Below are 14478 nucleotides of genomic sequence, written 5' to 3'. Positions count from 1 at the left end.
TTTATTAAATGTCAGGCACTGTGATACTGAGCAAAAATAAATCTTTAAGTCTTGGGCCAATGAATATTTTCATCGGGCAGCCACTTGGCTCCAGAAAGTGCTGGTTCTAGAGTCAGAAGACTTCCTTGAGTTCAAATCTAGCCATAGACACTCACCGTTTGACCCTGGCAAATCATTTAACCCTGTGTGCCTCAGTTTCCTCATCCATAAAACAAGCAAAGGAAATGGCAAACCATTCCAATCTCTTTGCCAATAAAACCCCAAATAGGGTCACAGAGGATTGGGTACTACTGAAGAATGACCAAACAACATATTTTCAGTAGATTTTTTACATTTCTGCATCTCAGACTTAATGAGATTTTAAATGATTATTTTGCAGACATACAAGCTCTAAAATGATCAGACAAAACACAAATTGTGCTTATTCTATAGTACTTAGGAAGACAAATGGGCTGAGCCTGGGATCCAAACCCAACTTTGACCCCAAGTCTATGAGTTGAGGTAAATCTTAACCTCTGAGAGCCTCCGCCTCTTCATCAGTAGTGTGGCAGAGAGCCCTCCTCTCTAACAATGTCCTTACAAACTGCAAAACGCTATATAGATGTGAGTTATTTTTAAAAGGATCAAAACAAAAGGAGGCTTCTGGCTAAAGCTAAATGAACCAGAACATTCAGTATTGTCTAGTGGAAAGATCAGTGGTCTTAGAGTCAGAAAATGTGGGTTAACTAAGTAGGTGGTCTTGAGTAAGTTACTTCAATTTTCTGAAACTCATTTCTCTCAAATTTTAAATATTAAACATTAATTAATTAATTAAATATTAAAATTAGTTTTGGCTACCTGCTCTCTATTGTCTCTGAAAATCTATGAACCTTTTTTTTTGTCTCTTGTGTTTTTTTACTTCACTATTTATATACTCCAGTGGTTGTCTGGTCTCACCAATGTGGGAAACTTCCTCCAAAAATGTAGATTGAAGCCCTCTCAGAGGCCCACTTATGTGTGAGGAAATTGGGTTAATTGTGGGAACAGAGTGAAGCACACTGACTCCATCTTGTGACTCAATTCTGGAGCTAGCTCAGTTCCCTTTCTATTCAATGATGGGTCTAGTCCAACTTCTGTCTTGTGAGAAAACCTTATTCAATTGTGGGAATTGGGAGAAAAACTTATTGCATTGTTTGAACCTCCTCATCTGTGGCTGGGAAGCTGAATCCCCTCTACCTGCAGTTTAGAGACCCTTAACTAACTATGCTGACCAGAAACCCATTTGGATCCAAAGATTGATGCAAAGGATTTTCTTACAATTGTGCATCTCAAGCAATCAATGTCTTTTTAAAAAAAATTTTTAATAACCCTTACCTTCCTTCTTGGAATCAATACTGTATATTGGTTCCAAGGCAGAAGAGTGGTCAGGGTTAAGCAATGGGGATCAAATGACTTGTCTGAGTCCAAATTTGAACCTAGGACCTCCTGGCTCTCAATTCACTGAGCTACCCAGCTTCCCCCAAGCAATCCATATGTCTTATCTGAAAATGGGCCCCATACTGATCAATCAAGTGTTGTTTCCACATTCCTTTGTTTACAGACACTTGGAAGGAATGTGACACCTCTTTTTCTGATTTTGGAGAATTGTATCTGTTCACTCTCCTCTTCCAACCTTGGAAAATGCTTAATTTTTATACAATTAGAAATCAGTTTCCCTAATGTTGTATTATTTCCTTTTAATTATTTGGATTATATTTTTTTGTTTATAATATATAAAATTTATATGTTTATAACATAGATAAGTCTCTCTCCCTCTGAATTCAGGGTCTAGCCCTAAGCTGAGGAAGAGGCCTGGTGCTGGTGCGCTTAACTAATGACATGCATTGCTTAATAAATTGATATGGTTGGGAGCTCAAACCATTGTTTCCTCTGACATTTCATTTTCCTTTTTTTCTTTTAAACCCATACCTTCTGTCTTGGAATCAACACTGGGTATTAGTTCCAAGGCAGAAGAGTGGTAAGGGCTAGGCAGTGGGGGTTAAGTGCCTTGCTCAAGATCATATAGCTGGGAAGTGTCTGAGGACAGATTTGAACCCAGGACCTCCCATCTCTGGGCCTGGCTCTCAATCCACTGAGCCACTCAGCTGCCCCCTGACATTTCATTTTTCAACTTCCATATATGAAAAGATTCATCCATGTCCTCCATCAATCTGAACTAAACATCTACCCAACTTTCTAGTGCTCTTCTTCATGTTCTCTTGACATTACATAAAAGGGATAAGAGGTAAGAAATATATAGAATATATATATAGTGAATATATGCTATATCAATGTATAAGAATAAATATGAAATATTCTATGCTAAGCACTTGTTATAATTATTAATTTGATCCTCAGACCCTGAGAGTTAGGTGCTTATTATGCCTATTTTTTTCAGTTGAGGAAACTGAGGCAAAAAGAGTTTAAGTGACTTAACTGGGTCACTCAGCTAGTGTCTATGGTGATACTTGAACTCGGGTCCTCCTAACTCCATATAACTCTATCCACGGCACCAGATGTATACCAATGGAACACACAGGCTGGCCATGGGTTCTTCCTTACTCTCATTATGTGCCTGGCTTATCTTACTTTTCTTTTTTTAATAGTTCTACATTTCTCTGGTGACATACTCTGTCATGTTCTTCATATAATTCCTCACTTCTCATATGTTATAGTTTGTTCATATCATCTATTGTGACTATTTATTACCCTCCGAGTGGCCACCGATTTAGAGTTCTTCAGGGTATTAATGCATCTGTTCTGTTTTTCTAAGTCACAAATTCATAATATTCAGAGTTAAACTCCCAGATTATGACTATTCATAAGCTTTTATAATATGTCAAGGACAATCAACAATTTTGAGCTTAGACAAATGTGAATTTAAGCCAATGATTTCTTGATTACCCAAAACCCCGAATTATCAACTTTTTTTATGCGTCACTTTGTGTCTCCTTTCCAGGATACGTGAGCTCATGAAGTCCTTTCTTCAGAGTGTTTACTCTCCAATTCTATAGTGCCTGTCCACATTCTAGGACACCAGATGAATGGACATGATGATGTCTTCCCTAAGGATTCCCCCATGTTGGTGCATAGTGATGGGGTCTCGCTCTTTGGGAATGAATATGCCATGCACATGATTTTCTTTTGGCAAAGGTCAAAAAACATGCCTTCGACAGACTATGATAGTTACATATACCCCGGGGAGCCCATCCTCGAATCATTGGACCTGGCATGGGATAAACCCATCTCCAGGGGAAGGAGGTCTTTGCAATAATGGAGCTCCTTTCCCAAATACCTGGTGAGTGAAGTTTTGTAGTTGAAGCGGCCAGTCTCTTAGGGGACGAAACAACTGGCTTATTGGCTTCTTGATCTTTCTGCACCTCCTTCTTAGATCCTATGGAAAAGAAAGAAATGGACAGAATTACACCTACAACTGTAATATAAACGATCAGTACAGAGCTGAGCTGAATACACCAGAGCCTCTAAAATAATATTGGCATGACTAGTTGGTGTGGCTCCCGCCGCCTTTCCTTTAGAGGAGACTCGGTTTTTTGTACCAGAAATGATTTATTTTCCAGCAGTCAGAAGGCCAAGTAAACTGCTGACTGGGATCTGATGAAAGAAGCCTCCCTGTCTGGAGGCCAGGGCTACCCTTGTGACCCTAAGCTTTATCTGGGGATTAAGCTTTCTTCATTGCTTTCATGAGTCCTCTTTTTCTGCCCACAGATTTCCAGAAAACAAAGACCAGCAGAACTCTCCAAACATAATTAGCCACGACTTAGAACATCACTGAAATCTCCCACTGACTCAAGATTCCCTCGGATTTGAATTAATTTCCAGAGTCTCAAGTCTGCAGAGATGATGCCAAGATCCTCCTGGGTAACTCCTCTGTGCCTGAGGGCAGCACCCCCACCTAAACTGCTTAAACACAGACACACAAGTGCTTCAGGAGAATGGAGAGGCTTCAGCCACATCCCCTCTCCTTTCCCCATCTGTGTAGAGAGATAATTGAGGGTACCTCGTAATAGCTAACAATGAGAACCAAACTGGGAGTGGGCTTGGGAGGCCAGAGGAACTGGATTTAAATCCTACCTCAGACATTGTGTGACTCCAGACAAGTCAATTCATTTTCTCATCTTCAAAATAAGGGACTAGGATTAAGGTTTCTAAGGCTCCTTTCAGCTCTAAAATGAATTCTTGATTACCAAAAAAACCCCCTGAATTACCAACTTTTTCTACGCATAGCTTTGTGTCTCCTTTCCAAGAAACCTGAACTCATGCAGCGTTTATTCTCCAATTCTCTATTGCTTGTCCATACTCTAGGACACCAGGTGAATAGACATGCTGCCTTCCCTGGAGATTCTATGACATACATTCCTATGTCAATGGGTACAAGGAATAGCCCGCGAAAGGCCACTCATCAGCGGTCCTTTGTGATTTCTAACTTGTCTAGTGGCTACTTTCTGTTTCGTTCAGCCAAGAAGGACGAAGCCCGAAAGACCAGAATACTGACAAAATGACATTTTCCTCAAGAAATGGAAACTCATATAAGCGTCATCTTCCAGCTTGAGCGCTGTTGATTCCAAAGTGTTGCCCTCCCAATCCACTGGTGACTATAAATAGAAGGTAAAACATTTACACCACAATTTATAGGGATTTATCTCATTAGATTTTTACAAACACACCGTCTGGGATGTGATGTGCGCCTCTTCTTCATCTTACAGAAGAGGACAAAGAATTTCAGCAACATGCCCAAGGTCACACAAATAACATGAAGTGGGCCTGAAGTCCAGATAGACCTAATTCAATTCCAGGATTTCCCCCACTATACCAATCCCCCCATCCCCAGGACTTTTGTGGCTCAATCATTCATCATTTCTGCCTCTTGGTGACCCTTTTTGGGTAGGATTTTCTTGGCAAAGATACTGGAGTGGTTTGCCATTTCCTACTTCAGCTCATTTTCCAGATGAGGAAACTGAGGCAAATAGGGTTAAATGACTTGCCCAGGGTCACACAATGAGTAAGCGAGAAGCCTCATTTGAACTCAGGAGTAGAGTTTACCTGGCTCCAGGCCCAGCATTTTATGAAAATTGACACCTAGCTACTCATAATTTCCTTACTATTCCAGTTTCTTTTTTCTGAGATAGGATAGATTTTTTTCATGCTAAAAAGTTCAATTGAGGGACAATATGTTTCTCAATGGAAACTCTTCCCTTCTACAACCTATCCTATTCTCATTGAGTTTTTTAAAAAATTGATGAATCAACAACCAATAGACATTTATTAAGCATCTACTATATGCCAGAGACTTTAAAGCATCACTGTTTTTAAGAGATTGCATAGTATTCATTTTAATATTTTAGAATATTAGTTCAGTTACAAAAGGAAGCCAAATTGGTGATTCTCTCTGTGATAGAGAATCTTTCCAAATAAGCGATAACCAGAAACTTGGAGGGGGGCTTTGTTCTCAACCTGAGGTATGCATACCCACAGAGGTAAGAAAAGTTTATCAAGGCACACTTGCATATGTGGCAAATGGCTACATTTTTCTATGAACATCATCAATCCATTTCTTATTTTTATGTGCGTATGCCAGGTGACAGTGGATAGTGTTAGGCTTGAAGTCACAAAAGGTTGAATTCAAAATCCAGCTTCAGATACTTGCTTGTTGTCTGACTGGGCAACTCACATAATCTGCCTGCCTTAGTTACCTCCTCTGTAAAATGGGGATAATAATAACATCTAACTTTCCCAGGGTTATTAGGCTAAAATGAGAAAATATTTCTAAACCTTAAAGTGCTAGAAAATCCTAATTGCTATCATTGTTATTGTGGTTGTTAATATACATGGTGAACTCTAGAATTTACTTTTTTCCCTTAATTTCAGGGATTCTTAACTATATATAATGGATTCTAAGAGTTCCATAGATAATAGATTTCAAAGGGTCTATGAACTAGATTGGGGGAAAATATAGTCAATCCTCAATTTTCACGGGACTAGTGCTTTTAGAAAATGGTGCTAGTGTAAAAATCAATAATGTTGATTTTTGAGCCTATAAGAATTTGGGATTTAGGTTCCTTTGACCACTGAACACTGTAATCTTTTACTAGAGATTGTTGAAAATATACTTTTCTTTATAACAAAACATTAATTTTGGTAATATGCACTTTTCCTATCACAGTAACCACAAAATAACCTAAAAATTCATTTCACAAAATAAAAATGGTGCTATGCAAAACATTTTTTCTTGCTAGTAATTTCTCTAGAATTCTGTGCCCTTTTGTGCTAACTTCTCATTAAAAAACAAAAAAATATTATCTTCAGACAATATTCACTTTTCATAACACATGAGAGACCATAAATGCTGAGCAGAAAATAAAATTCTTACAAGTAAAACATTTTTAACTTGAATCTTATCTTCCACCATGTGAGGCTCTGTAAGGCTGTTGTACCATATGCTATACTACAGTAAACCTCTCTCCCTGGGCTGCCCTCTGAAAACCTAGGAAGTGATTGTTGGGACTTTTAGTTTCTGAAACTGGCACAACCTTGACACCACTTTCAACACTATCCCTCATGGCCGGTGGATGGTCCTGGAGATGGTGAAGGCTATACCAGTTTGAAATCATATATCCCAGTAGGATACCAGCCACTTCACAAACTTGGCTACGTTTTGCTTCACGTTGTTTTTCTCTAGCTGCGAATGTGTGGAGTTTCCAATGTACAGATGAAAATGAAGTTATTAATAACATCAGATATTTAGTCACGGAAGTTAAATTGACTGTATATCTCTTTTTTCGGCATATTTAATTTGCTTTATAATCCTATGCATTTTATTTTTGGCACTTAAAAATCTGGGAAAGACTCCAGAAGCTTTGCAAGTCTGCCAAAAAGTCAGTCAATAAACATTTATTAAACACTTCTTATGTGCCAGGCACTGTGCTAAGTACTGCAGATACAAAGAGGCAAAGGTAGCCTCTGCCCCCTAGGAACTCGCAGTAGAATGTGGAAAGACTATATATAAAAAGCTGCTGAAAATGGGGAAGGAAGATGGGGGAAGCATCTAATGACAGGAAAGAACAGGTTCTCTTATTTTTATTTTCTTTTATTGTAGATCATTTAATATTGAATAGGGATTTTGGAAGATTAACTGAAAGTCAGGAAATTCAGGACTGGAAAATGGTAGGAGCCTCTGCTTTGTCAGTCTGGAAGGGTTCAGTGCCATGATCTTAAACCTTGATGTCAGGTGCTTCCCTTGGCTCCATGGTCACTTAGTCAATCCTGTGTTCCTTTTGGACAAGGTCAACGACTCTGTATTTTATAGCCTTGTCAGAGGAAGACAGAATCAACCTTCTCCCAACTCCCCTAGCCCCAGGTTTACTTAATCCCACTTAAATCACTAACACAGATTCTCTTGGGGTGACCCAGCTAGTGGCCAGCTTCATAGTAGACCCAACCTCTACACAGGTCTGTTTTCACTAAAATTGCTGGGAAATGAATTTAGCTAGAAAGCTAAATTGATGAAGGCATCAAAGGTGGGGGTCTGGGAGGTGAGAAGAGCAACATTCGATACTTTCAAATGTCTCCAATCCATTACAAGGAGAGGTGAGAAGCCAGCCTGAAGCCCATTTCAATAGATTATTCAATTTAAGTGTCAGTAAGTTCTGGCTCTGAATTATTTCCCTTGAAACTTCATTTTCTCTGAAGCCTTCTAGAGCAGGACTTCTGAGCTTTTTGTGTCAAGAGACCTCTTTGACAGTCTGATAAAACTAGACCCCTCCGAATACTTTTAAAATAATATTTTATTCCCCACCCAATTATATATCAGAATATTATTTTTAAATAATTGCAGGATGTGCTAAATTTCACTCATAGGTTTGTGAAAATGAAGTTGTAAAATTTTTCCCTGTCTAAATTCACCAAGAAATTGATCTGCGGCTCCCTTGCCAACCTCTATGTTGGGGAATCTTCTTTTTGTAGAAAGTTCCCATCACTTTCGGGTTTTCTCCTCCACCCCTCCCACCTAATTGGCTCAGAGGTTGATTTCAGGGTTAGCCAAAGAGAACTTTGTCCAGCTTCCTGTGAGGGCCTGACTTTTTGTCATTAAGGAAAATCCTGTCTCTTGTTAATCAGGACACAATTTGTTGGTTACAAATGAAACTTCACCATTTCCTTCTGACTCTCTATCTACCTCAGCCTCTCCCTCAGAAGTTTGCTGGGCTTTTTCCTCTTCCTTTTCCGCCGTTCACACTGTATGCTAAAGGAAAGGAAATTCTACCCTTCCAAAACATACATGCTACTCCCTCTCCTTGGGCTTCCCTCTCCCTCTCCCTCTGTCAGCAGCTACACATGGCTCCCCTTTTGTACCCAGATTCAAAGCTATACCCAAGTCACATGCAATCTGTAAAACAAAGGCGATTCTTTATCTCTTCCAAGGACAAAACTGAAGGTGGTTTGAGAAGGTCCATGGGGAGGAAGAATATCACTCTCAATTCCCCTCTCGTTTATGAGGGCCACAGATTTTTCACTTAGGTATGACAGTCACTTTTTAAGACATTCAGAAAAAAAATTTTTTTAAAGGCAATTCAACCTGGAACAAATTACTCCAAGGTACTTAATAGCAAAGAGCATAGCTAAGAGCCTTCAGAAGTCCCCAGTTTGAAAGATACCCTAAGTTGGAGATCTGTAAAAAGAAGCTCTGATGATGAAAAGGAAAATCTAAAGCTCAGATTCGCATCTGTGATTAGCCTCTTTCCCAGGGAAATGAGAGACATTCATGATAGCCTGGGAAGGCCACCTTTTGTACTTCATTCTCAAACAAGTTATGAAAAACAAGATTTGCCATCACTTTGCTTCTGACTGCTGAAACAAAAGCTCCTCAATACAAGAGCAGCGAGAATAAATAAAGCTCATTTTACAAGGTATAGGCAAGAAGGCTTTACTGTCTAAAATAACAGCTTTTATCTGAGGATGCGATTATTTATTTTTTAAAAAAATATACTTAAACGGGACATACTCTATGATGCCCAATTCAATATTATCCAAAGAGCTAATCTATAGAACAAAAGTTAGATTCAAGATAATGATTAGAAAATACTCTACACTTTTGACATGACTTAAATAAGTGCTCATTGAATCAAGTTGAATTAATCCCCTCCTTCCTCGCCCCAAAGAACATAAAAATGAATCAGCATTGGATTTTAACACAATAGGCAGCAAAATTCAGTAAGGCAAATTCCAGTGTCAGTCAAATTGGCTAAGAAGAAAGAAGGATAAAGCTACAGAAGTGGAAATAGATATGATTCTCCATCAGCATGAGCATAAGTCCCACAAAGTCTCTGAAGCCACGAGATAGGGCTTGGGTTTTCTATCGTTGTTCCACAGACAAAGGAAATAATGGCCCAAGGTCACTGCAGGATGATGGAGTGGGACAAGGAGAAGGATAAAATTAAAACAAGGTAACAATGCCAGTAATTATTCTTGTAGTCATGTTACTGTAAAGGGGATAACAGGGCAATGAATGATGCAGGTAGGAAACAGGAGCTTTGATGTCATTTAGAAGATAAATTGAATAGGAACATTTCAAGGTGAGATTTACAGGAAGTGAGTGGAAGGATGAAAGGAAAGCACTCTAGATAGAAGTGATTTGAATGGGAGAGACATATAGAAGGGTTACAAATGGAACTGGGCTGAAAAATGACCAGTTTACTTTAGTTCCAGAACACGGGGAAGATAAGGGGAAAAGATAGTTTGGCAATGCATAAGAATTAAAAAAAAAAACACAAACCAATCCACCAAAAACTATCTTAAGATGATGGAGCAATATGGTAAAGAATAGTCTGACTATGGCAATTAAGTAACCTAGATGATAATTTGATAATATTTAAAAGATGTTTCTTTTCTTTTTAAATTAAATTAATTTAGAATATTTTCCCATGGTCACATGATTCATGTTATTTCCCTACCCTCCTCTCACCCTGTCCCTGCAGCCAAAGAGCAATTCCATTGGGTTTTACATGTATCATTCATTGATCAAAACCTATTTCCTTATTATTAATATTTACAGTAAGGTGATCATTTAGAGTCCACATCCCCAATCATATTCCCATCGAACCATGTGATCAAGCAGTTGCTTTTCTTCTGTGTTTCTGCTCCCACAGTTCTTCCTCTGAATGTGGGTAGTGTTCTTTCTCATAAGTCCCTCAGAATTGTCCTCGATCATCACATTGCTGCTAGTAGAAAGGTCTATTATAGTTGATTGTACCACAGTGTATCAGTCTCTGTGTACAATGTTCTCCTGGCTCTGCTCCTTTCGCTCTTCATCAATTCCTGGAGGTCGTTCCAGTTCACATGGAATTCCTCCAGTTAAATGATGTTCCTTGAATACTCAAATGAATCTGTGATTTTCTCAATTTGGACATTGCCTCCAACAATGCAGATCACTACTTATCCATTCCTGCCCATCCTGTGTAACTTTTGTCAGTGCCCTGGGAGTTTGTTGAATGTTCTAGAGGGCTTCCTTAATTTCTGGTGGCATTGTTAAGATTTTTCAGTGCTCTTTTGGGCTGTCCACCTGTTATCCCTTGCCCTTCACTGTCTCTTCTTCCTATCAAGATTTCCCTGATGATATCTTGTTCTTCATTAAATTCCTCTGCTCACAAACACCATGTGTCTCGTCATTTGGATGCTCTGTAATATTCAATTTCAATTCTTTAGAGATTATTGGATCCTATGTCTTGAAGCCATATAACATATAAATTATACTAATTTTAGAACCAAACTAAAATGATACTAATTTTAGAAAACCTAAAAAACAATTTTTCCCATGCTCTAGAGGAAGTAGTCACAGGATTTTAGAGCTATTTATAAGGAGTCTTAGAGATTAAAACTGTTATTTTATAGATGAGGAAACTGAGGTTCCAAGATATGAGGTGACTTGTTCAAGATCAGACTTTTAACATGGGACCAATGTGATAGTTTAACTTTAAAAAATGAATTAAGTCACTGGACAAATTACACAATTCTCTTGGCCCTGGTTTACTTATTTACAAATGAGGTTAGGCTGACATATAAACTCCTAGAGTACTCTAAGAGCCCATCTTCTTAAATCAGGATAGTTTACCTAGATTTGTCTAAAAGAACTTGCAAAGTAAGTTTAAAATTATGAATTTGATGTGACTATTTGGTCTTGGTTTGGAGAAAAAAAATTTTGAGCATATTTTCAAGATTAGTGAATCCTATCCTTCCCAGGCCTAGATGAAACAGATATTGAAAGGAAGTGAATTCCTGCTATTCAGAAGCAGGAAAGGCCTTAAAGTAAACCCCTTCCTTCCTTTCTTCTCTTTGCCCTCCCCAGCTTCCCCCTTCCCTGCAAATAATCATAACGAGTCATGTCCTTGGTGAGTAATGAGAAATCCTGGCATACATTGTTTGAGACAAAATGAGCAAAGCTGGGAATGTGATGGATTCTCTGGGATGAGAACAATCTGGTCTCCCAAGGGAATTAGGACATTGTATGATCTATGAGGCCCTGAAAGAATGTGAATAAGTAGTGAATAAGGGGGAGGGGGAAGCCATCTATGTGTCAAAATGAACACAAAATATATTTGAGTTCTCATTCTGCTAGCTTCATTTTCAGAAAGCCTCAAAGAAAAACAAAACTGGCAAGTATAATTTGGATAAACATATACATAATTTAATTTAGTCTCAATTTAAGAGATTAAAAGATTTCTTCCTTTAGGTAACTGGTTGGGTGAAAAACAAAACCACAAATACAAACTCTACTATGGATACCTCTGTCATGAGCTTTCCTGAAATGAACATTATTATGCATGCCAATATCATAGGGTCTAATCAATAACAATAATAAAAATAGCTAACATTTATAGAATACTTACAATTATTAGCTCATTTGATCCTCCCAAAAATACTGAGGGGAGATCGGTGTTATTATTTAGTTGTGTCTGACTCTTCCTATCCCCATTTGGGATTTTCTTGGCAAAGATATTGGAGTAGTTTGCCATTTCCTTCTCCTGCTTATTTTACAGACGAGAAAACTGAGGCAAAGAGTTAAGTGATTTCCCCAAGGTCACATAACTAGTTAATGTCTGGGGACAAATTCAAATTCAGGTCTTTCTGATTTCATTATCCATTGTGCCACTAAGCTGCTCCGCTAGGTAATAACCTCCCCACTTTGCAGATGAGGAAACTGAGGCAGGAGGCAAGTGACTTGCCCTGGGTCACACAGTTAGTGTCTGACACCAAATTTGAACTTGGGTCCTCCTAATTTCATGCCAAGCATATTATCTACTGTGCCAATCTCTGTGGCAACAGGGATTTTCATTCATTTTCCTTTGCTTCAGATCCTGTGATCACATTTTTAGACCAGGAAGGGCTCTTTGAAGTTATCTTATCCAACTTTTTCATTCTACAGATGAAATTACCGAGTCTCCAGTGATTTCCTCAAGGTCTCAGATGTAGTAAATGATTGAAGGAGGATTCAAATCTAGGCCTTCTGATTCCAAATCTAACCTTCTTTCTCCACCTCTCTGGAGTTCAGGAATGGATCTCAACTCCCAGCGATTAAACTTCATTCCAACTTCGGTTACATTTTGAAGACAGACTGAGAATGCACGTATCTCTGTCTTGAGTTTTCACTTTATTTTCATTTTCTTAAAAATTTTTTATTGATCTTTTGTTTTTATTTCTATATCCTTTCCCCTCTCTACTCAGTAAGCCATTCCTTGTAACAAAGAATAAAAAGAAAGAATGCAAAGATCCAGTATAACCATTTGGTCCATTTATGATGTCAGTAGATACAACATCCCCACACATTATCCCACTCTCGAGCAAAGATGAGAGAGAGTTATTTGCCTTTATTTTCACTACGTCAACTACCAGGGCTGCTCCCCACAAGGCCAGATCTAGGGAACACAAACATTTATCTCTAAGCAAGCACATTCACTGAGCAGTCCTCCATGCATCCAACTTCCCAGGAAAATCTAGTAAAAAGGTGTCAGTATAAGAAGAATTGAAAGGCAGCAAAGACTGGTTTGGGAATCCCAGATTCCTAGATTCAAACCATTGCTCTGACACACTCTGGCTGTGGGACCCAGGATCAGCCACCTTAACCTCCAACTTCCACAGGAAATCTCTGAGATAATAAATTTATATATATATATATATAATATAAATTATTTATTTATTATTTTTTTCCATTTGGCTAAGTTTATTTAGTCAATCTAGAACATTATTCCTTGGTTTATATATATATAATATATAATAAATATAAGATAATAAATATATTACAGGCAAATTGCACATCTGCCTTGAGGGAGATACCTTCCACACTGGGAGTTCCTTTTGCTGAGGGCTGCATAGATCCAGGGAAAAAAGTAGAAAATTGATTCAACTGTTCCATGTGCACTGATTTTCTTATTTTTTTCTTATATATATATATATATAAATAAAATATTTATTTATTTTCTTATCCTAAAAGGAAGATCTGATTGGAGAATGGAGTCACTGATTAATAGCATTTGTGACTAATGAAAAAAGAGAATATACAAAGAGAGGAATGATTGTCTCTGGCTGTTCTAGATTATACTAATAGCCAGAATCATGACGTTCAAAGAACAACCCCAAAGTAGCTTTTCTGGAGTTCATGAATTCATTGATTAACACCACACTTTAAATATGAGCTCTCAAACTCAGAGACAAAAAAAACCCAACTAGAATAGCGTAAAATAGCAAGGATCAATTCTGGCTAACAGAATAGACTCTTCTATCTGGTGTGCAATTATTTAGTAACACAGAGCAGACGTATAGGTTTATTTCACCTCCTGGAACAAGAATGATGAAGAGCAATAGAGACTATTCTAAGGCTTTTGTTGCCAGAAAAAGCAGAGGTTAGCATTATCTGGAAGAAGGAGATGAGTTTAGTTACGGTCAATTTAAGGCAATTCGATGGAATCATGGGCTTGGGGTGAGAAGATCTGAGTTCAGTTCACTTTTTCACTGTGTGACCTCAGACGAGTGACTTAAACCTCTGCTTGCCTCAGTTTCCGGATCATTAAAGTATAAAATAGCACCTACTTGTCAGAGTTGTTTTGAGGATCAAATGAGATAATACTTGTAAACAAAAACAAAAAGAAAAACCGTAAGCGTGATGCCCGACACATAGTAGGCACTTAATAAATGCTTATATTCTTCTGGGGTGAGACAGTCAGCAGAGAGAGGGAAAATGGGACTTGTAGCTCTTGGGAGCTGTTCTATATACATGCACAAACACATCCACACATTTGCATTTATATTTACACATATAAATACAATTTTAATCTCTATATTTACATTCCTATGGATATAGGGATAGGGATCATCCTGCCATAGGGGTGATCATGAAGATCATGGCAGCATATGAGGAATATGGGGGCAGCCAGGTGCTTGATGCAGTGGATAGAG

The 14478-nt window shown here is 38.3% G+C and overlaps 1 protein-coding gene across 2 annotated transcripts in view; it reads right to left on the bottom strand.

Annotated features, from left to right (window-relative positions):
* The window catches only part of MTUS2 (microtubule associated scaffold protein 2), a 726305-nt gene that overhangs the window by 200338 nt on the left and 511489 nt on the right, over positions 1–14478 (bottom strand). For both annotated transcript variants that reach the window (XM_001376400.5, XM_056794728.1), the window contains one exon: positions 3314–3412. In XM_001376400.5, the coding sequence (XP_001376437.3) occupies positions 3314–3412 (99 nt within the window). The remainder of the gene's footprint in view (positions 1–3313; positions 3413–14478) is intronic.

This window comes from Monodelphis domestica, chromosome 4 (genome assembly GCF_027887165.1).
Source record: "Monodelphis domestica isolate mMonDom1 chromosome 4, mMonDom1.pri, whole genome shotgun sequence".
NCBI classification, from domain to species: Eukaryota; Metazoa; Chordata; class Mammalia; order Didelphimorphia; family Didelphidae; genus Monodelphis; species Monodelphis domestica.
Note: the sequence above shows the minus strand (reverse complement) of the source record. Positions and strands in the feature narration are given on the sequence as shown.